Genomic DNA, 25,158 nt, shown 5'->3' on the forward strand with positions numbered 1-25,158 from the left:
GGGGTGGACGTGGTCTTAGTGTACATAGGAGAGCTGTTGCTAGAGGTAAAGGCAGCAAATTCCAACATCAATTCAATATCTACTATTTCCTGAATATTACTGATGAACTGATCAAAAAGTAGGCTACTGTTCACATGTGTTTTACTACTAAAGTATTGTAATATAGTAATAATTTAGTACTTTCTCCTATTTTATTGTTGGTTTCCTCTTTTCCGATCATTTGGAATGAGGATAAAAAGACAAAAAAAAAGCATGTAAATGAATTCCAACATCAATTCAATATCTACTATTTCCTGAATATTACTGATGAACTGATTAAAAAAAGTAGGCTACTGTTCATATACGTTTTACTACTATATAGTATAGTAATAATTTAGTACTTTCTCCTGTTATTGTTGGTTTCCTCTTTTCTCATCATTTGGATTGAGGATAATAAAAATAAAACATGCAAATAAGTTCAAACATCAGTTCAATATCTACTATTTCCTGAATATTATGAAATTCAAGAGGGCCGCCCCCTGATGACGTCATAATATGCAAATTAGATGAGTATATTTACACCCCACATAAACTTTCAGTCATCCCCAACATTTTTCTAATTTACAGTAGATCTCTATCTTTAAGCCCTTTCAAGCCACAAGTTTTTGAAATTTTTATGTCAAAATCCAGCATTTTTTCAAAACAACCTTGGCGCCTAAAGGGTTAAGTTCTCTCTGTGCAAACTTTAAAAACACAAACCTGTGAGAACGCTGACGGCGTGCACATGCGTATTACGCGTTTAGTTTGTAGGAATGTTTATAGGAGTGTGAGCCTATTTCGATTAAAATTTCAAGTTTGCTTGTTACTGATACATTATCATTCCACTGAGTCATCACTATAAAACCTTGCTCTCTCTTTTCCAAGATACTCAACCCTAGCTTCTGTATCTGCGTTTATCCTGGCTCTGAACCGTCTCTGCCTCTCTTTATTAGACAGAGGCATCTGGAAGGACAGAATTGACCTTAAAACACCAGAAGCTATACTAAAGCTTTAATAAAATGTTGATATATTAATAAATATGATTACATTATTCATGATTTAACCATTAACATTACAAAATTAAATTCAATGTTAATGACCCATGTGACTCATTGAATCATATGAAATCAAGATAAATGACAGCAAAAAAATATGACAAAAAACATACAATTATGTAAATAATGTTAATGTTAATAATATAACTATAATAAATATGCCTAAAGGTTTACAAATGTTAATTAAAAACTAGATTGTTGTGCATATGTCATTCTGCATAACGGATGACATGTCCTGGCTAACAGAGGTTTTTTTGTTATCCAAGAATGACGTTATCCAGAAATGACAAAACAATTTTTTTCTTTATAATCAGGCACTAACTTAACCACCTATGGAAAACTATCATTTTAATATAAAAACATTATAAATGTTTTATTAGTGTTATCCAAAAGGACACATAATATTGCTACAAAGTGCACCAGTGACTGAAAAGGTCAAAATATCAACATTTTAAAGGAGAACTCCGGTCAATTTTAACATTGAGCTCATTTTTTTGTAAATTTGGAGTGCTGTCAGTACAGAGAACAACGACAAAAATCTGTGTTGCCTACACCGTGTTATCTTCTTTTTAAAATTTGCACCCTGTTGACTTAAATGGGGCAAGTTTTAAACCTGCTTTTAGCCTCTTAACATCCTTGATGTGTCATTACAAGTGCCCAGCCATGTGAGTGATTCCTTCAGAGTGAACACGGTGAATCTGACTGCAGTAGATGTGAAAGATATGATGTTAATTCAGCCAGCGCACATACCTGTATTTACTTCCTGTTTTCAGTCGAAGTCCACAATAGTCGATTGTCGAGTTCACGCGCGTGATCATAGGTGTAGGCAACACCGATTTTTGTCGTTGTTCTCTGTACTGACAGCACTCCAAATTTACAAAAAAAATTAGCTCAATGTTAAAATTGACCGGAGTTCTCCTTTAACCCTCTGAGGTCGACAAACGCGCCAGCGCGTTTTGCTGGATTTTCTTCACATAGTAGTACAATAAACTTAAATTTCTCCGTCATTTATGGTCATACAGAAAAAAGAAATATGAAAAAAGAATCTGTGATATTTCTACTTTTGTATGTGTCCACTTACAATCGAATCAAAACATTGTGCTTTTGTAAAATAAAGAAAATAAACAGGGTGTGCGTTCTGCCTCTCCGTCGCGGTGAACTTTTTTTTCTTGAGCACGTCTATAAACTGAAACAAAACTCAGCGAATACTTGTCACACATTTATGAGCCATATACCTTTATAAACATTTAAGTGTGTACTTTTAAATGATCGGATTCAAACTGAAAACAAATATTCTCTGTTTAAGTAATTTGTATAAAACCAACAAGATGTCCAGCTTCTCACGCGCTTGCTAATTATTTTTAATTTGACCACGCCCACATGCCCAAAAGAGATTCACATGCAAATCTCCACATGGAACGCGAACGCGCTCATTACCTCAAAAACAAAACACTTCATCAGTCTCTGCTTTTCGTCGAGTTTGAAAGACGTGCCGTGAGCTTACATTGGATTTACCTCAGAAGAAGAAGAACGCGATTTGAAGACAAGAAAGATGTAAGGTAAGAAATTCTTAATTATTAGTTCATGTTATTGTTGCATAAACTTCACATTGCAGTTGAACTGTTGCTAGATATATGGTGAATATTATAATATTTAGACCCGTGTTTACTGTTACTGTGTTTGTGGATATCTGCTCAAACATAGATATGTATAATATGGTAACCAGAATGTATCATATTTGGAGCGCGATCGCGTTTGAAAAGCAAACCGCACCAAACAAAGGCTTCATGTTTTTACTATTATCTCATTTCATATCATCATAACGAATGGAAACATTTGATGTAACATATGATAATCAATATATTTTTCTCTAGCGTAGTTGTTACTGAAATCTTTTGGAAGATTTATATGCTGCTATAGGTTATTGTTATTATTATTTTATGCAGCACTGTGCATAGCCTATGCTTACAAGGCACAACAAACCTGGTGTTCATTATATTATATATTGTTGGAAACATTTGTGTGTGTGTGTGTATTCTGTGAATTTTAAAAAGCAATTTTAACCAGAAAAATCTAAAATTGATTCCCAATAAATTTTAGAACTATATTCCCTATAGTTTCTCTTGATATCAGTATGTTCACTTTTCTTTTTCTTTCAGGGACCAGATGCCACTGAGTCCTGCTGACTTCAACATTCACATGAGTCTCTGTATATGAACATGGTAAAGTGAAAATCAAACACCTTGGAAATGAAAGGTATGTACAATGTTTTTAGGAATGGCACAAAGGTCTCTGTCTTTGGATCATTGTTTTCAATAGTGTGCTTTTTTGTCATTTGTTGTGTATATTTGGATTAAGTTGTGTTGTAAATAAATCCAAACAATCAAAAAGCCATTCTTTTTTAAATCTCCTCATTCTTTGTGCAAGGTTGCTCAGAATGAGAGGGCCTGATAGCTCCTAATAGGGCCATTAGGGGGAGTGTCTTTGTCTTTCTCAGGTGTGAAAGCCATGCATATTAATGAGATGATCACGCCCCTTTCGCATAAAGCTTTCTCACACAAAACACGTCTTAGAAATTTTAAATCAATATATTGTCTTCTCTGAATGAGCAGTCAGGATGATTTTCACATAGTTTTAGAGCAAATATTCTAGGCTACGTGATACAATTTTCAAAATTCTTGTGAAGAAATAATCAGTAGGGGTATTTTTGTATTTTCACAAACCACGCATAAATGTCATTGTCTCAAAACTACAAACTTTTACATACATGCTGCTGATATATTATTGTAGCAGAGTTTGTGCTGAATACAGTGTAATCAGACTTTAGCCATGAAAATGTCACAAGTAACAGAAATAAGCACAAATGTCAGAGCATGTCAGAACACCTCCAGGACCCAGAAAACACCTCAGACCCCAGAGGGTTAAGAGACACTTCCTGACCTTTGCACATGTTCTGGTGCTCCTTCAGGGTCTTCTTTTTGAATACAATATTATGTCACATGACATACCAAAATGCATTATGGTATAAAATGGTCACTGGTGTCTGTTATCCAGGACTGACATTAGATAAATCACAATTTGGAGATAAAAGTCTTTCTGTCATAAAAATTTAAATAAGCTTAGTATTATCACTATATTTGTAGGTATCGTTGAAAACATCAATGCAATTATGCCCAAGTAGATTTTAAATACTTATGTATATTTTTTACATTTTTGTCATATTTTTATATTCAGATTTTATGAAGTGCATTTAAAAATATATACATTTTTAATATTATGAATATGCTTTGGACACCAGAATTGACACGCCATGTCATTGACCCATAAAGGTTTATATACATTCACTATTACCGCATAGGTAACCCTTTATTTTACAGTCCCCTAATTACTAGGTATTTACCTAGTAAATACATGGTAAGTTATAGTTGGTTATTGGTAATTACCACAGGTAACAAGTATGTAAATGCAGAGAAACTACAAACTAATTACTAGGTATTTACCTGGCAAATACATGGTAAGTTATAGTTGGTTATTGGTAATTACCACAGGTAACAAGTATGTAAATGCAGAGAAACTACAAACTAACTACTAAGTATTTACCTGGTAAGCATATGGTAAATTATAGTATTTTAGTGTGTAATTACTTAAGGTGATTAGTATGCAATTACAGAGAAACTACCAGGGAAAACACCACTGTTAAATATCAACTCAACAAAGTACTGTGTACTTGTTACCTGTTTAGGTTGGTAATAACTCCGATTTAATTGTGTACTTCCTCAGAATGTAGGCAGACTATTTTTAGAAACACCTCCAGTATTACTCATCAATTCAAGTTAGGTTTGTAGTTATCCTAGGGTTATGTTGGTAACAGTCCATGTTTATTTATTACTATCTTGAAATTAAGACGGTAGTTTCCAATAAATTACCTTGTCTTACATAGTTGTTGTTCATTGCTACACCCATTTATAGAGGGTTTATCAAATAATTTACCTTACACTTACCTGGTAACTACCCCGCAGGAACAGTTTTCCCTAATGTCATGGCACATCTTAAATACTGGGTATGTTCTTGCAAATGTTTTTACAATTTACTCAGTAAGTAAAGTGCAACTGTACTGTAAAATGAAGCCTGGTTTATTTCCATGGTATTACCGGAATTGTACCATATAACTTGATCATTCCCTTTTCCATATAGTCACACTTTTTTACCTCATATGTCCTGCAACGTTACCAAGGAAAACATGACAATTTACTCAGTAAGTAAAGTGAAACTGTACTGTAAAATGAAGCCTTGTTTATTTCCATGGTATTACCGGAATTGTACCATATCATTCCCTTTTCCATAGTCACATTTTTATTTATTTGTTTTCCTAGTATGTCCTGCAACGTTACCAAGGAAAACATGACAATTTACTCAGTAAGTAAAGTGCAGCTGTACTGTAAAATGAAGCCTTGTTTATTTCCATGGTATTACCAGAATTGTACCATATCATTCCCTTTTCCAGTCACATTTTTATTTATTTGTTTTCCTAGTATGTCCTGCAACGTTACCAAGGAAAACATGACAATTTTCTTGGTAAGTAAAGTGTAACTGTACTGTAAAATGAAGCCTTGTTTATTTCCATGGTATTACCAGAATTGTACCATATAACCTGATCATTCCCCTTTTCCATATAGTCACAATTTTTTACCTCGTATGTCCTGCAACGTTACCAAGGAAAACATGACAATTTACTCAGTAAGTAAAGTGAAACTGTACTGTAAAATGAAGCCTTGTTTATTTCCATGGTATTACCGGAATTGTACCATATCATTCCCTTTTCCATAGTCACATTTTTATTTATTTGTTTTCCTAGTATGTCCTGCAACGTTACCAAGGAAAACATGACAATTTACTCAGTAAGTAAAGTGCAGCTGTACTGTAAAATGAAGCCTTGTTTATTTCCATGGTATTACCAGAATTGTACCATATCATTCCCTTTTCCATAGTCACATTTTTATTTATTTGTTTTCCTAGTATGTCCTGCAACGTTACCAAGGAAAACATGACAATTTTCTTGGTAAGTAAAGTGTAACTGTACTGTAAAATGAAGCCTTGTTTATTTCCATGGTATTACCAGAATTGTACCATATAACCTGATCATTCCCCTTTTCCATATAGTCAAAAATTTTTACCTTGTATGTCCTGCAACGTTACCAAGGAAAACATGACAATTTACTCAGTAAGTAAAGTGAAACTGTACTGTAAAAGGAAGCCTTTTTATTTCCATGGAATTACTGGGATCTTACCCTATAATCTGTTATAGCTACGTAACTGTACCTATTACAGATTATAGGGTAAGATCCCAGTAATTCCATGGAAATAAAAAGGCTTCCTTTTACAGTAACGTTCCAGTTTCACTTTACTTACTGAGAATGTTCAACGTGATCTCATGAGAATACGTGTGTATTTTTACGTAAAGTGTAATTCTACCATACGTACATTTACTTACGTTTTATACACACAGAAACGTATAGTATTTACAGCACTAAAACGTAAAATGTTTGCATTAACAGCACAAAAACATAAATTATTTACGTATGAACAACTCTATACCGACGTATTTGTACGCATTCTTATTTATGAATATTAAAATCGTGGCATTAATGTTTTGACTCTATTGCATTCAAATGTCTTATCAATTACGTTTTCAGTCGCATTTATGCAGTTTACTCAAGAAATAGACTAATAACATTTCGCTCTGTTCGTGCCTTCTGCTGCAAACTCGTTTCGGAGGATTAGCATACATGCAGTTAAACAAGAATACACTTTAAAACCTTAAAAGTACCTTATTTAATCGTTTAACCATTTTAATATTTAGTTTATTTACAGTGAGACACAAAATGCGTTTTTTTCCAATAGAACAATAATACACCCAACCCAACATAAATTCACAAAAGACATCAATTTTATTATAGCCTACTTGATATAATCCAAATCTTTAGAATCCATACGTTTGCAAGAAAGAGATCCAAATTCAGCCCTTTATCCAGTGAGTGATCTTCATCTCCATTCCACAGGCTTTAACAACAGCGCAGTCTGTAACTGTCAAATCCCGCGGACCCGCGCTCGTTGATGAATTCAAATTCAAAAATTGTGCCCTCAAGAAGCGTTACGACATGTTTTACGGCAGTGATATCAAACGCTCATTGGCTCTCGTCTGTTCGTCTATGTTCGTCACAGATTGCGACATGTCGTATTTCAGTCGGTAAACTATATTTGAAATGGAGAAGCGCGCCGCGCGCGCCTTCACACAGAGCGAAGCCGGATTAACATTTTCATGGATTAATCATTTAAATTCTGCTCTGTAAATTACCTCATTCAAAATTATTATATACTGAAAGAGAGGACTGTGACTGCAACACATCGTCATGTGAACGACTTTTGGTACCGGTTTTGACATTTTCGCAATAAATAAATTATTGTGATTACACGTATGTTGTTTTTCTTCATAACTGTAGCCTATGTAGTTTTCTATCTTTGAAAATTACGTGTTAATACTACGTATTAACAATGAGACCAGGCTGGAATGTTTTAGTTAAGTTGCAGAACACACGGTAAAAGTTTGTGATTTCAAAAATGTTTAAGCAGTAGCAAAGGATGTGGTAAGAGTCTGGTAATACCATGGAAATAAACAAGGCTTCCTTTTACAGTACAGTTGCACTTTACTTACTGAGTAAATTGTCATGTTTTCCTTGGTAACGTTGCAGGACATATGAGGTAAAATAAAAAAAATATGTGACTATGGAAAAGGGAATGATATGGTACAATTCCGGTAATACCATGGAAATAAACAAGGCTTCCTTTTACAGTACAGTTTCACTTTACTTACTGAGTAAATTGTCATGTTTTCCTTGGTAACGTTGCAGGACATATGAGGTAAAAAATTTTGACTATATGGAAAAGGGAATGATATGGTACAATTCCGGTAATACCATGGAAATAAACAAGGCTTCATTTTACAGTACAGTTTCACTTTACTTACTGAGTAAATTGTCATGTTTTCCTTGGTAACGTTGCAGGACATACGAGGTAAAAAAATTTGACTATATGGAAAAGGGAATGATCAAGTTATATGGTACAATTCCGGTAATACCATGGAAATAAACAAGGCTTCATTTGTTGCACTTTACTTACTGAGTAAATTGTAAAAACATCTGCAAGAACATACCCAGTATTTAAGATGTGCCATGACATTATGAAAAACTGTTCCTGCGGGGTAGTTACCAGGTAAGTGTAAGGTAAATTATTTGATAAACCCTCTATAAATGGGTGTAGCAATGAACAACAACAATGTAAGACAAGGTAATTTATTGGAAACTACGTCTTAATTTCAAGATAGTAATAAATAAACATGGACTGTTACCAACATAACCCTAGGATAACTACAAACTTAACTTGAATTGATGAGTAATACTGGAGGTGTTTCTAAAAATTGGCTGCCTACATTCTGAGGAAGTACACAATTAAATCGGAGTTATTACCAACCTAAACAGGTAACAAGTACACAGTACTTTGTTGAGTTGATATTTAACAGTGGTGTTTTTTTCCCTGGTAGTTTCTCTGTAATTGCATACTAATCACCTTATATAATTACACACTAAAATACTATAATTTACCATATGCTTACCAGGTAAATACCTAGTAATTAGTTTGTAGTTTCTCTGCATTTACATACTTGTTACCTGTGGTAATTACCAATAAACAACTATAACTTACCATGTATTTACTAGGTAAATACCTAGGTAAATACCTAGTAATTAGGGGACTGTAAAATAAAGGGTTACCAATGCGGGTATATATTTGAAAATAATTTTTTCATTCAAATGTCATAAAAACTGGTTGCGTAGATCACGAATCTACGTACCTTCAGGACACTGACAATAAAGATGGATAGTCAGTGTTCGAATTTTGTCAAAGCTCTTGGGGGGTCCCCACAAACAAAAAAACAACAACTAATAATATACATATTTTCATTTATTTATTTCATATAATACTATAATTTCATTTACTTAACTTTTAGTGTTTCAGAACATGTTTTTGCAGTTGAGCATTAACATTAATTTAAGAAAATTTTGTACATTTTAAAGATAAATTCATTAATCTGGTGCACTTTGAGTCCCCCGAATCTGCTGTTAAAAATAAATAATCCACCCGCCAACCTCCCGAACCTATGATATTCTCTGATTTAGATATCTGCATCTGATCATCACATTTCAATTATTCAAATTCTCAGTGTTAAGCATGATAATATGATGAAATATCACACTGTAGGCTGATTTAAAATTAAGATTTATTTAAAATAAAAGTTCTTCTTTTGTCAAAAATTACATTTCCAGCCTAAACAGAGGCTTTACTCCCTTCAAACTTAAATTGTCAATGTGTCATAACATCACTGTTGGAAAACACTCTTATCAGAATAATTTTTTTAGCTTTATAAAGGGCATTTCTTTCCCTAATTTGTACTCTCTATACTCTTTCCCTACTCTCAGGGAACTGAGGTTACGTTAGTAGCCTAACCGAGTAGGTCTACATTATTTCTTATTTTATTTTTTTGATATTGAAAATTGTTTTAATCAGGGCATTTGTCCGGTTGGGCAAGTAGGCTACAATTCTCTTTCACTTGTCCCTTAAAAAACATACGCACGTGTCCCGGACAACCGTTAATGTCGAAATTCTATTCAGATCAGTAAATTACCGAACAATCATAAAAGAAAGAAATATTATCTTACTGTCATCGTGAGGTGAAAATGAGGATCCACTCTGCCAGACTCTCGTGAAAGTGCTTATCTATAGCACGAAATTTATTTCTCGTACCATTTATTCGCCAAAAATAGTTTTTGCGTGCATATGATACGCACTTTATGGTGTGTAATACGCATGTACTCCACACCCCTAATCCTACCCAAGGGGTTTGCAGTGTGTATCATTTACACGCAAAATAAAAAAATTTAAAAAACTATTTTTGGCATATAAATGGCACGATCAATAAAATGTATCTGCTTATAAATTTGAGCATCTTTTCAGAGGCAAATCTCATTTGAATTACTTTCTAATAGGAGCGGCAGCGAAATACTTTGATTAAAAAAAAAAATATTACCTAATAAATTATGTTTCTATTATTTTAGTTTTAATGAAAAACCAGGGGACCCCCCCGAGGTAATTTTTTTGGGCCTTATGGGGGGTCCCTTGATGCTTATGGGGGGTCCCTTGATGCTTATGGGGGGTCCCGGACCCCCCCAGCCCCCCCTCAATTCGAACACTGTGGATAGTGACAGAGAAGATAAAAAAATTCTCATGGCTCTCCTCAGAAAAACGCTTGTCACACACACACAGTTTGATTGTGTCGGTAATTTCTGGCCAACCAAACACCCGCAGTGAGTCTCGCCCTGATAGCATCACGGGGGAAGCCTGCAACACCCTCAACTCTTGCACCATGGACACACACACTTGCGACCCATGAACGCCTCTCTAAACAACTGCGTGATTTTACAGTTTGAAGCGTATGTCATAAAAAAACACCATGTGCTGTCATTAATAAGAGAAATGTCTTCTCATAGAATAAGAAGTTTCATTAGTAATTCAGTTTCATTAATAATACACACACTGATGTGTCATCGATGTACTATAGTGTTTCTCCATGTCATAATCTGTGACATTGACATGTAGACTTTAAACCTGGAGAAAAATCTCTACAGTATCCAGTTTTCTCCTAAAATTAAAATGAATGGACTGTGTTAATCCTGACTGTGCTGAGATTGAGTGTGTTTAAAGTAAAGGGTGTTAAATGTATATCATGATGTCAAAGTGTGTTCCCTATCGTCCGGTCACTACGACGTACGTCGTGGTGAACGACGAATAGGAATCTCGCTAGAGAGGCCAATCTACTTCGAGTGAAACTAAAACAAGCCAATACACATTGGCGTGCAATCATTTGCATCAGCTGCGCAGCCTCGCAGCGCGGGTATTTAACGAGCGGCTGATGCGATTGCACTTCAGCTTTTTGCTTCGGAGCCAAGCACTTCGATGCGTCTTACAGAGAGTGATTTACTAATCAACGAGCCTTTCTGGATCTCTCCTTCCCGGTGCGGGCGTTACAGCACGGCAGCGCGAGCAGTCTTTTTCTATCTTCTCTCTTCTCTTTCTGTCTTTTTTTTTTTTTTTTTTTTGGTATTGAGCAAAAAAAAAAGCTGTTATAACAGCTGGTAAGGTGCGCCAGCAGAGCGCTCAAAAGCTGTTTTTACAGCTGGTAAGACCTGCCAGCGAGAGAGAGAGAGACAGCGCACAGACAGGTGCACATTCCTGTCTGTGTTCGCAGTGACTGTTCCCCTGCGTGTTTCAGCACCAGTGAGAGCAGTCCCTAAAAGAGCTTACACAGATAGAGAGCGTCTTTTTCAAAAAGAGAAAAAAATGACTTTCTATCTGTGTGTTTCTGGATGCGGTCGTTACCTGGGCTCACAGGATGGTCACAAACGCTGCCTCGTGTGTCTGGGCATTAAACACGCTGAGGCAGCGTTTGTGGATGAGTCATGTACCCATTGTGGGAAGATGACCATCGCGGAGCTGCGGTCGAGACTCACGTTCCTGCAAAGGGGCGGAGTCCCCGTGCCGCTGCCTCGATCCAATCCTCCTCAGAGGGTTGCTTCGGGCAGTGACATGGGTGACCTGAGGATCACGGTGAGCGCGTCTCCTTCGGGGAACCAACCCCCTAGGAGCCCTCACCCCTCTCATGCTCCGCAGCCAGTTGAGCCCCCATTGGAGAAAGCTGGACCATCCTCGCGGTGTGTACCGGTTGTCTCCTTTGGGGCTCCCTGTGAGGATCATATGTCGATCGCGGCATCGGAGGGTGGGTCAGACGTCTCTGCGGATGACGACTCGGCGCCGTTACCTCCTTCGGGTGTGTCAACGATGCCTGAGACGGACCCGGAGATGATGGCCATGGTTTCCCGGGCCGCCAACGGGGTCGGGCTCGTGTGGAATCCTCCACCGTGTCCCGAACCCTCGAGGTTGGACGATTGGTATCTCGGGGTGGCGCGTGCTGGTTCTCAGCAACCCACCCCAGTGCCTTTCTTCCCGGAAGTGCATGAGGAGCTTACGGGGACGTAGACGGCACCTTTCACTGCCAGAAACCGTTCCGGTGGCTCCTCCTCCCTCACCACCCTTGATGGCGGGGCAGCTAAGGGATACACGCGCATCCCGCCAGTGGAACGGGCCGTTGCTATGCAACTGTGCCCTAACTCCACTTGGCGTGGAGAACCGTGTCTCCCTTCACGGGCCTGTAAGTACTCGTCGGATCTAACCGGCAAGGCTTACAAGGCCTGTGGGGAAGCTGCCTCTGCCATGCACGCCATGGCGTTGCTGCAGGTTCATCAGGCCAAGGCACTGAAGAACCTGCATGAGGGTGGTCATGATCCCCAAGTTCTTCAGGAACTTCGTATCGCGTTGGACCTCGCGCTTCGTGCGACGAAGGTGACCGCGCGGTCGGTGGGTCGTGCGATGTCCACCATGGTGGTCCAGGAACGCCATCTCTGGCTGTGTCTGGCGGACATGCGGGAGACCGACAAGCTCCGGTTCCTTAACGCCCCCGTGTCCCAGACCGGCCTCTTCGGCGACGCGGTCGAGAACTTCGCCAAGCAGTTCTCGGCTGTACAAAAGCAGACTGAGGCCATCCGTCACATCCTGCCGCGGCGGCCAGATGCTGCTCCCACCCCTCCGTCTGCGGCTCCTCAGTCTGCTCGTCGCCGAGGGCGGCCTCCTGCGTCTGCCCCTGCTCCCGCGCCGCCGCAGCAGCGTCCATCTAAACGGCGCCGTGGAGCCAGTCGCAGGCGGGCCGCCCCGCCCGTCCAGGACCCCGCTAAGAAGGGCGGCAAAGCCAGGAGCAAGCGGCCCTAGGACGGGCGACCCAGAGATGGCAGGGACTGCTCTCCAGGAGACGATGACCGCATCGCTCCATCCCCCGGAAGAGGGCCGGGTGGAAAATCCTTGTTTTCCTTTTGTTTTTGTTCCGCCGCTGGCCTCAAAACCAGCGGTACCCAAATTTTCAATAAAAGAGCAGTTTCTTACATCTCTGGGTCCGAAGAGGGCCCGGAGAGCAGTGGGGGGAGAGAATCCTCACCACTCTCATCCGCCTCTTCTATCGCCAGCAGGCAGCAGTGTGCAGTTCGAGAACGCAACCAAGCCGCCTCCTGCACCTCCGGCCTTGTGGAATCAGGTAAGTGTTGCACAGCACACTCAGACTCCGCTACGGGCTGCCTCCCAGAGAGAGCCTCCCGAGCCGAGCCCCTGTGTTCCACCTCGCTGCCCCACTCCGGGTACGCCTACGGTCCCTTTGGTCCCGCTTGTACGGTCTCTGCGAGCCTGGCTAGCGCTCCCCAGTCCGTCTCGCTGGCTCATTCGGACCATCAGGCTCGGCTATGCGATTCAGTTCGCCCGGCGTCCCCCCAAGTTTCGGGCCATCCACTCCACTACAGTGAGAGCAGCCGATGCCCATGTCTTGCGCGCGGAGATCGCAGTCCTACTGGCGAAGGATGCGATAGAGCCGGTCCCTCCAGCCGATATGAGGTCAGGGCACTACAGTCCCTACTTCATTGTACCCAAGAAAGGAGGTGGGTTACGACCGATCTTGGACCTGCGAGTTTTGAATCGGAGCCTTCACAAGCTACCGTTCAAAATGCTTACGCAGAAACGCATTTTCGAATGCATCCGTCCCCAAGATTGGTTTGCAGTGATCAACCTGAAGGACGCGTACTTTCATGTCTCGATTCTTCCTCGACACAGGCCGTTTCTGCGCTTTGCATTCGAGGGTCGAGCATATCCTGCCCTTCGGGCTGGCCCTGTCTCCCCGTGTCTTCACGAAAGTCACGGAGGGGGCACTTGTTCCCATGAGAGAACAGGGCGTTCGCATTCTCAACTATCTCGACGACTGGCTCATACTGGCACACTCTCGAGATCAGTTATGCGAACACAGGGACCTCGTGCTCAGGCACCTCAGCCAGCTGGGCCTTCAGGTCAACTGGGAGAAGAGCAAACTCGCCCCCGTGCAGAGGATCTCTTATCTCGGTATGGAGTTGGATTCGGTCGCACAGACAGCGCGCCTCACAGAGCAACGCGCTCAGTTGGTGCTGAACTGCTTGAACTCGTTCAAAGGCAGGACGGCGGTCCCACTGAAATGTTTTCAGAGGCTCCTGGGGCATATGGCAGCGGCAGCAGCGGTAACTCCGCTCGGGCTGCTCCATATGAGACCGCTTCAGCACTGGCTTCACGGCCGAGTCCCGAGATGGGCGTGGCATCACGGCACTCACCGGGTGGCAATCACACCGGCGTGCCGCCAGACCTTCAGCCCGTGGTCAGACCCCTCGTTCCTTCGGGCAGGAGTCCCCTTGGAACAGGTGTCCAGGCATGCTGTGGTATTCACAGATGCCTCTGCCACCGGCTGGGGTGCCACGTACAACGGGCATGCAGTGTCAGGGGTGTGGACGGGCCCCCAACTGCACTGGCACATCAACTGCCTCGAGTTGCTAGCAGTTCGTCTCGCTCTGAGCCGCCTAAAAAGGCCGCTACAGGGCAGAGACGTGCTGGTCCGTACGGACAACACTGCAACCGTTGCGTACACTGCAACCGAGCTGTGCTCCCGGGAGAATGGTGACTCCACCCCCAGGCGGTTCAGCTGATCTGGAGAGAGTTCGGGGAGGCTCAGGTAGACCTGTTTGCCTCCTCAGAGACCTCCCACTGCCAGCTGTTTTACTCCCTGACCGAGGGAACACTCGGCACGGACGCACTGGCTCACAGCTGGCCCCGGGGCCTCTGCAAATATGCATTTCCCCCAGTGAGCCTACTTGCACAGACCCTGTGCAAAGTCAGGGAGGACGAGGAGCAGGTCCTTCTGGTGGCTCCCTATTGGCCCACCCGGACTTGGTTCCCAGAACTCATGCTCCTCGTGACAGTCCCTCCCTGGCCAATTCCTCTGAGGAAGGATCTTCTGACTCAGAGACGGGGCACCCTATGGCACCCGCGTCCAGACCTCTGGAAACTCCATGTCTGGTCCCTGGACGGGACGCGGAGGTTCTAGGTGACTTACCCCCAGATGTACTTAACACCATCACTTCTGCGCGAGCGCCGTCTACGAGACGTGCGTACGCCTTGAAGTGGAACCTGTTCGTCGAGTGGTGTTCCTCCCGCAGAGAGGACCCCCGAAGATGTTCGATAGGGTCAGTGCTTTCCTTCTTGCAGCAAGGGTTGGAGCGAAGGCTGTCTCCCTCCACCCTTAAAGTACATGCTGCTGCTATTTCAGCAGATCATGACCACATAGATGGCAAAACAGTTGGGAAGCACGACCTGGTCGTCAGGTTCCTTAGGGGGGCGAGACGATTAAATCCCCCTCGTCCCCCCTCCATACCCTCTTGGGACCTTTCCCTGGTGCTCCGAGCACTTCAGGATGCTCCCTTTGAGCCTTTGCAGTCAGCGGACTTAAAGCTTCTCTCCTTGAAGACTTTGCTGCTGATTGCACTGGCCTCGATCAAGAGGGTAGGGGACCTGCAAGCATTTTCGGTCGACGAATCGTGCCTAGAGTTCGGACCGGGTGACAACCATGTTGTATTGAGACCCTGGCCTGGCTATGTGCCCAAGGTTCCTACCACTCCCTTTAGAGATCAGGTAGTGAACCTGCAAGCGCTGCCCCTGGAGGAGGCAGACCCAGCCCTGGCTTTGCTCTGTCCCGTTCGCGCTCTGCGTATGTACGTGGACAGAACTCAAAGCGTCAGGACCTCAGACCAGCTCTTTGTCTGTTACGGAGGCCAGCAGAAGGGAAAGGCTGTCTCCAAGCAGAGGATGGCCCACTGGATAGTGGATGCCATCGCCTTGGCTTACGAAGCTCAAGGCGTGCCCTGCCCGCTCAGGTTGCATGCACACTCCACGAGAGGCGTTGCATCCTCTTGGGCGCTGGCACGTGGCTCCTCGCTAACAGATATCTGTAGAGCTGCGGGCTGGGCGACACCTAACACGTTCGCTAGATACTATAGCCTACGTGTAGAGCCCGTGTCCTCCCGTGTTCTCACCCTAAACGGGTAGAAGCACTGAGAGTACCGGCTCTGTCGGCTTGCTGCACCCTACTGTGCATCCTTATTGCTCCAGAGTCGAACCTGTTGAGTCCTCCAACACCCTCGGCACGGACATGGCGGAGCGTCCAGTGCCAGGCCTTTATCCGCTGAATCCTTGAGATCCGGGTCTAGGCTGGGTCCCATATGTGTGACCCTACGGGGATCCCATATGTGTATATTCTCCACGGCTGCTCCTAAACGGAAGCCTGTGTCTTTCCCTTGGGCTAAGTCACCCATTATTCATATGCAGTACAACCCTCGGGTTAGTCCATATGTCTATTCCCACATAACTCTTCTTAAGAATGTGGCTCCCGCAGCGTTCCCCTCCCTCAGATCGGCCACGCTTTCCCAGTGTTATCCAATAATCTCACTGTATGGGTATCATGGAACAACAGTGACGGATACTCTCGGTGTAAGCCCTCTCCTATCGTCCTTCCAGGCAAGAAGGTGTAGAGGCTTACACAGGGCGCTGGAAGGGGTGCAGCAGCTGTGGCGCTTCGGTAGGGATTCCTATTCGTCGTTCACCACGACGTACGTCGTAGTGACCGGACGATAGGGAACGTCTCGGTTACATATGGTAACCCTCGTTCCCTGAGGGAGGGAACGGAGACGTACGTCCCGTCGCCACATCTGCTGCTACCCGCAGGGGCATCCAGCTTTTCAGGCTTGGCTCCTCAGCAAAAAACTGAAGTGCAATCGCATCAGCCGCTCGTTAAATACCCGCGCTGCGAGGCTGCGCAGCTGATGCAAATGATTGCACGCCAATGTGTATTGGCTTGTTTTAGTTTCACTCGAAGTAGATTGGCCTCTCTAGCGAGATTCCTATTCGTCGTTCACCACGACGTACGTCTCCGTTCCCTCCCTCAGGGAACGAGGGTTACCATATGTAACCGAGACGTTTTTCAGTGTGACTATCAGTACTGCAGTATCACCTTAATGAGGAACAGCTCATGTGTTCAATCATTTACAGATCAAACACATGAACTCACAGCAGCAGGAGAAATAGAAAAAATATTAATTATCTTACATCATATGAACAGACGTGAAAATAATTTGATGAACCTGATCATGTTATTTCAATAGCTTTGCTTGTAATGAATGTAATAATAGTTTCATGTAATAATGTTATTTTTATTCCATTTTGATTATACTTTATGAAATCACAGTGACAGTTTCATGTGAGAGTCACGTATGATCTTACCACACTATCTCCAGTTTACAGTGAGGATTCTCCAGTACAGCAGAGAGCAGCTTCACTCCTGAGTCTCCTAGTTTATTCACAGATAGATTCAGTTGTCTCAGGTGTGAGGGGTTTGATCTCAGAGCTGAAGCCAGAGCAGCACAACCTTCATCTGTGACACCACAATCCCTCAACCTGTAGAGAACAATGACACACTCTTCACTCTCTCAGATCAAAACAGAAATCTTTGTTTTTCTTAATTGTGTTTATAATTTGTGCAATATCTCTTTTTTAAACAATTAATTCAATATATCAGTAAGTTTAAATGTTATTCTAAGAGATTATGTCTCTATGTGAGGGAGAAAAATTATGTAAAACTGATAAAATGGAATACATTAGTGCTGCATGATTAATCATATCGCAATCGCGATGTCAAGCCTATGCGATTATATGACGCAAAATGCTGCGATTTTATTAAATAAATAAATGCATGTGTGGACATGACAACGCATTCTCTCTGAGAGCTGTTTGCACATTTTCTACACCGTTAAAAAAGAAGACCAGTCAGTTTCAGTTTAGGCAGTGGCGCGTGTGGCGCGTGTGGCGCGTATGATCACGTTGTGACTCTCTCCGGTGTGCAGCGTGGAGAACCGGTGAAGATGATGCCGAGCACACGGACACTGAACTGGTGGCCAGAAACAATTCTACCTCTGTTATATGGCGATATTTTGTCTATAAGATAGCCGACACTGAGCAGAGAGAGCAGGGCTGTCAACTCTCACTTATTCAGCGTGAGACTCGTGCAATCGACACTTTTCACACGCTCTCACGCCACACACACGTTGTCACGCAGAGAAGAGTCCCGAAGCAAAGAGGACACTGACACCGACTACACAGAGCAGGATACTTATGATAGGAAACTAATCATCAGCTCTCAGATTCTGTAAATGTTATTACTAAATTCAAACAATAGCGTTTAGGTGCTTGTAAATGTGAAGTGACAGATCGTGGTCGTGAACCGAACATCTCTCTTTACTAGTTAATAGTAAATAAACACGAATGAACAATAGAAATGCTTATGCCTCATTCATAATATCGATTTCGAATATCGATTGTTTTTCAACTGCGGAAAGAAATCAATAAAACAGCTGGAGAATAATATGTCACATAACGTAACCTCAGGAAAGCCATTTGATAGCATGTTAGTTGGATAGACAAATGATATATAGAGAGGAGTATTTTGCTAAATACGTGCACTATATTTAATCATTATATTATCACTTATATCATTAAAATTGTCATAGATCGCGCCTCTGTGGCTCTCTCCATTCATCAAAGAACACCTTCACCAGAGTATTGAACTTAATTTCCCATAAACCCCGTACCTAGGACTAATCACCCACACAGGTGTTCCCAATTCTCCTCTCCATATAAACTGCATTCTGACTCTCACACATTGCGAAGTCTTGTTTTGCCCCGGCTGACATTTCCAAGCATTTACTCTCTGTTATTGATTCCCCGTGTACTGATTTGTGACTGTTCTTCGACTCCCGATTCCTTGCCTGCTGCCTGCCTTGATCTTCTGCCTGTTTACCGTCTACTCTGATTACTGCCGCCTGCCCCGACCTCTGCCTGGTATTGTTTATGCTCTTGGATTACCTTCGCTATTGTTTACGCTGTTCTCTGACCATTGCCTGTTGTGACTATCCTTAATAAATACTGCAAATGGATCCGAACGTCTCTGACTCTGCATCACAGAAGACTTCGCCAACACAGGATCCAGCAGCTATGTATCGTCTGACCACAGAGGTAACATTTCAAGCATCCATGCTGGCTGCCCATCAGCAACAACTTGTCAAGCTAACTGCACTTACAGAACAGCTGGTCAGATCCATGCAAACACTCACCACACAAGCCGCCGCATCAGCCCCGGCAGCGGTCGCTCCTGCTCAATCACACCAGTCTGTGAGTACCCCATCCAGTAATCCTCGATTGTCCCTTCCTGATAAGTTTGATGGCTCTCCTGCGCTATGTAAGGGATTTCTGTTGCAATGCTCGTTATTCATCAATCAGCAACCACAGTTTTATCAGACTGATGACAGTCGAGTGTCGTTCATCTGTTCTTTGCTGACCGGAAGGGCTCTTGAGTGGGCGACGGCGCTTTGGCAGGGTGGTCAACTGTCATTCCCTTCGTATGACAGTTTCCTTCAACAGTTTAGAGAGGTATTCGAGCATCCCGCTGGAGGAAAAGATCCGGGTGAACTCCTACTGTCCCTACTTCAGGGCGGATCATCGGCCGCCGATTACACCCTCTCGTTCCTCACCCTAGCCGCACAAACTGGATGGAAGGATGACCCGCTGAAGTTACTGTATCGCAAGGGTCTCAATTCTAACCTGCAGGGGGAACTGGCATGTCGGGATGAGGGAAAATCACTTAGTCAGCTCATGGATCTGGCTATTCGTCTTGACAATCTGATGCGAGCTCGGCGAGTGCCACAAATGCCTCGATTTCCCGAACAGCTATCCACCAACCAGGATTCTGAACCCATGCAGGTTCTGAACTATACTCGTCTTACGCCAGCGGAGAGAGAGAGAAGAATGCGCAATCATCTCTGCTTGTACTGTGGACAATCCGGCCACATGAGGGCGACCTGTCCTAACCGCCCAATTCCCCGAGATTCTGCTGCGGTGAGTTCTCATCTCTGCTCTTCTAAGCCCTTTGAACTAGCGGTTACTCTGCGTTTTGACAAAGAAATAGTTAATACCACCGCTTTAATAGACTCTGGAGCCGCTGGAAATTTCATTGACCTGACTTTTGCTAAGACTCATTGCCTTTCTCTTCTTCCATGTGAATCTCGGATGGCAGTGGCAGCATTAGACGGACACCCTTTGGGTACCGGCAAGATTCATTACATCTCTCAAGAAATCACCTTATCTACCAGCACTCTTCATTCTGAACTCATTCAACTGTTCTCCATTGACTCTCCACGACATCCCATCATTCTCGGTTTACCTTGGTTGGAGAAGCACAATCCCACGATTTCATGGTCCGAGAGGCAGATAACCCAGTGGTCCACAGCCTGTCAAGAGAACTGTTTGCACACACTAACCAAGTTTACTCCCATCACCATCCCCTCTGAGAATTCCGATCTTCAGAATATTCCGGTTCAATATCACGATCTCTCTCTGGCTTTCAGTGAGAACCGCGCCAATCAACTCCCTCCTCATCGGTCCGGGGACTGTGCCATTGATCTCATTCCAGGAACCATGCCCACACGAGGAAGAGTTTTTCCTCTCTCCCAACCGGAATCCGAAGCCATGAAAGCTTACATTGAGGAACAGCTCTCTAGGGGATTCATAAAGCCATCCACTTCCCCTGCTTCAGCTGGATTCTTCTTCGTGAAGAAAAAGGATGGAGGGCTGCGTCCTTGTATCGATTACCGCAGTCTCAACGAGATCACAGTTAAGTTTCGCTATCCACTACCTTTAGTTCCAGCAGCCCTCGAACAGCTCCGTACCGCGAGGTACTTCACTAAGTTGGATTTACGAAACGCCTACAATCTCATTCGAATCAGAGAGGGAGATGAGTGGAAAACAGCTTTCTCAACCACAACCGGGCACTATGAATATCACGTTATGCCGTTCGGGCTCGCCAACAGTCCTTCTGTATTCCAATCCTTTGTCAACGAGGTCTTCCGAGACATGCTCAATCAGAGCGTTATTGTCTACATTGATGATATCCTCATTTATTCAGAGACTTTCGAGAAGCACGTGAAAGATGTCAGAGCAGTTCTGCAACGTCTCATTGAGAACCAGTTGTATGCCAAAATACAGAAATGTGAGTTTCATCAAACGCAGGTCGCTTTCTTGGGTTACATCATCAGTGCTGAGGGGGTGACCATGGATAACGGCAAGGTACGGGCAGTTGTAGATTGGCCTCATCCTACCACTGTGAAGGAGTTACAACGTTTCCTGGGTTTCGCCAACTTCTATCGTCGATTCATCAGAAACTTCAGCATCACGGCAGCACCTCTCACCTCTCTACTTCAGGGCGGAGGTCGGCAGTTAAAATGGTCATCTGAGTGTATCACAGCATTTCAACGACTCAAGGAGAGGTTCACCACAGCTCCCATTTTACACCATCCAGATCCCGAGCGGGAGTTTATTGTGGAGGTGGATGCATCCAATACAGGAGTCGGGGCTATACTGTCACAACGACAAGGTAATCCAGCAAAGTTATTCCCATGTGCCTACTATTCCCGCAAACTTACCCCAGCAGAGCGAAACTACGACGTGGGTGACAGAGAACTCTTGGCGATGAAGACAGCATTCAAGGAATGGCGGCATTGGTTGGAGAGAGCTCATCTGCCTTTTACGGTGCTTACTGACCACCGTAATTTGGAATACATCCAGGCTGCCAAGAGACTGAACCCCAGACAGGCAAGGTGGTCCCTCTTCTTCACCAGATTCAACTTCAAGGTAACTTATCGCCCAGGCTCTAAGAACGTCAAGGCCGATGCACTGTCACGTCAGTTTGATAGCTCCTCCAGTCCTCCCACATCTGATCCCATACTTCCCGCAACGCTGATTCTCGCCCCTGTCCAGTGGGACATAATGACTGAGATCTCTTCAGCACAAGGGGAGGAACAAGCACCGCCTGAATGCCCTCCAGATCTTACCTACGTGCCTACCTGTCTCCGCACACGAGTGTTACAGTGGATTCACAATAACCCCAGTGCTGGACATCCCGGGATCACAGCCACTACCCATTTAACTACGAATCGTTTCTGGTGGCCTACGCTTCAAGCCGATGTGATCACCTTTGTGCATCAGTGCAGAACTTGCAACATTGTCAAATCATCCCATCAGAGACCGGCCGGTTTACTCCAGCCACTACCTGTACCACAACGTCCTTGGTCTCACATTGCTATTGACTTTGTAACCGATCTACCTCCCTCCCAGACCAACACAACCATTCTGACCGTGGTGGATCGCTTCTCGAAGGCTTGCAGATTCATTCCCCTGACCAAACTACCCACAGCATTACAGACAGCAGAGGCTTTGGTGCAACAAGTACGGATTACCTGAGGATATAGTCTCCGATCGGGGTCCTCAATTCACCTCTCGTGTGTGGCAGGCATTATGTGGTCAGCTTAACATCAACGTCAGTTTGACGTCTGGCTATCATCCACAGTCCAACGGGCAGGCAGAGAGGCTGAATCAAGAACTCACACGCTTTCTACGCACTTATTGCCATCAGAACCAGCAGGACTGGAGCCGTTTTCTCATGTGGGCCGAGTACGCCCAGAATTCGCTGCGCAAACCATCTACTGGCCTCACTCCCTTCCAATGTGTGCTTGGGTATCAACCTCCTCTGTTTCCCTGGTCCGGGGAGCCCACCGATCTTCCAGCTGTTAACACTTGGCTTCAAAGAAGTGAGGAGACCTGGAATAATGCTCACGTGCACCTGCAAAGAGCGGTCCGCAGAGTCCGAGAACAGGCGGATCGTCACCGGAGAGGGGGACCTGAATACGTTCCAGGACAGTGGGTGTGGCTGTCATCCCGAGACCTCCGTCTTCGACTTCCCAGCAAGAAACTAAGTCCTAGGTACGTGGGTCCCTTTAAGATTATTAGACAAATAACACCAGTGTCATACCGTCTAGCCTTACCTCCCACTTATCGCATATCTCCCACTTTTCATGTTTCACTGCTCAAACCTGCCGGTGTTCCGAGTGGAGAGAGGGACCAGGACGAGGCTGCGGAGGAGAGCTCCCCTCCAATCATCATCGAGGGCGAGGAGGCTTACCGAGTAAAGGAGATTCTCGACTCCAGACGCCGAGGCAGGGAGTTACAATACCTGATTGACTGGGAGGGGTATATGGTCCAGAGGAAAGATCCTGGGTGAGATCACAGGACATACTGGATCCCGCGCTTACCATTGAGTTTCATCAGAACCACCCTACGAGACCTGCCCCCAGACCCCGTGGAAGACCTCGGCGTTGCACTGGCCCTCGCTTCAGGAGCCGCTCGCAGGAGGGGGGCTCTGTCATAGATCGCGCCTCTGTGGCTCTCTCCATTCATCAAAGAACACCTTCACCAGAGTATTGAACTTAATTTCCCATAAACCCCGTACCTAGGACTAATCACCCACACAGGTGTTCCCAATTCTCCTCTCCATATAAACTGCATTCTGACTCTCACACATTGCGAAGTCTTGTTTTGCCCCGGCTGACATTTCCAAGCATTTACTCTCTGTTATTGATTCCCCGTGTACTGATTTGTGACTGTTCTTCGACTCCCGATTCCTTGCCTGCTGCCTGCCTTGATCTTCTGCCTGTTTACCGTCTACTCTGATTACTGCCGCCTGCCCCGACCTCTGCCTGGTATTGTTTATGCTCTTGGATTACCTTCGCTATTGTTTACGCTGTTCTCTGACCATTGCCTGTTGTGACTATCCTTAATAAATACTGCAAATGGATCCGAACGTCTCTGACTCTGCATCACAAAAATATTGTAACATTGTTATTATAGCCTAGTAAAAACCACATTATATTTAACTTGAGTTGTTATTTTTAACCTTTAATAATAATACAAGCTGACTGACCAGCTCTCTGTATGTTTACAGCATTAGGTGAGATATTTATTTTTTCTTGAGAAAAATTTACATGCATCTACTGTACCTAATATTTATCCAAATTAATCAATATTGAATCAAATCACAAGATTTTAATTGAAATCGTGAAATTTGTGTCAAGCTATAATACAAACAGTAGCCTTCCAGTCATTGTACCATGTACACATTGTAACGTGTTGTCACTAAACTTAACAAAATTCGGTAACCCTTTCTTTTACAGTCCCCTAATTACTAGGTATTTACCTGGTAAATATATGGTAAGTTATAGTCGGTTATTGGTAATTACCACAGGTAACAAGTATGTAAATGCAGAGAAACTACAAACTAATTACTAGGTATTTACCTGGTAAATATATGGTACGTTTTAGTTGGTTATTGGTAATTACCACAGGTAACAAGTATGTAAATGCAGAGAAACTACAAACTAACTACTAAGTATTTACCTGGTAAGCATATGGTAAATTACAGTATTTTAGTGTGTAATTACTTAAGGTGATTAGTATGCAATTACAGAGAAACTACCAGGGAAAAAAACACCATTGTTAAATATCAACTCAACAAAGTACTGTGTACTTGTTACCTGTTTAGGTTGGTAATAACTCCGATTTAATTGTGTACTTTCTCAGAATGTAGGCAGACTATTTTTAGAAACACCTCCAGTATTACCCATCAATTCAAGTTAGGTTTGTAGTTATCCTAGGGTTATGTTGGTAACAGTCCATGTTTATTTATTACTATCTTGAAATTAAGACGTAGTTTCCAATAAATTACCTTGTCTTACATAGTTGTTGTTCATTGCTACACCCATTTATAGAGGGTTTGTCAAATAATTTACCTTACACTTACCTGGTAACTACCCCGCAGGAACAGTTTTCCCCAATGTCATGGCACATCTTAAATACTGGGTATGTTCTTGCAGATGTTTTTACAATTTACTCAGTAAGTAAAGTGTAACTGTACTGTAAAATGAAGCCTTTTTTATTTCCATGGTATTACCGGAATTGTACCATATAACTTGATCATTCCCTTTTCCATATAGTCACAATTTTTTACCTCATTTGTCCTGCAACGTTACCAAGGAAAACATGACAATTTACTCAGTAAGTAAAGTGAAACTGTACTGTAAAATGAAGCCTT

At 43.3% G+C, this 25,158-nt stretch overlaps 2 protein-coding genes across 2 annotated transcripts in view; both read right to left on the reverse strand.

Moving 5' to 3' along the window:
• LOC311297683 (NACHT, LRR and PYD domains-containing protein 3-like) overlaps nt 1–25,158 on the reverse strand; it is a 432,890-nt gene that overhangs the window by 377,808 nt on the left and 29,924 nt on the right. The window lies entirely within an intron of this gene.
• LOC311297684 (protein NLRC3-like) overlaps nt 1–25,158 on the reverse strand; it is a 191,504-nt gene that overhangs the window by 142,844 nt on the left and 23,502 nt on the right. Inside the window, exon 4 of the mRNA XM_084420086.1 lies at nt 17,409–17,582. Within this exon, the coding sequence (XP_084276212.1) occupies nt 17,409–17,582 (174 nt within the window). The remainder of the gene's footprint in view (nt 1–17,408; nt 17,583–25,158) is intronic.

This window comes from Rutilus rutilus, assembly GCF_951802725.1.
Source record: "Rutilus rutilus genome assembly, chromosome: 9".
Lineage (NCBI taxonomy): Eukaryota > Metazoa > Chordata > Actinopteri > Cypriniformes > Leuciscidae > Rutilus > Rutilus rutilus.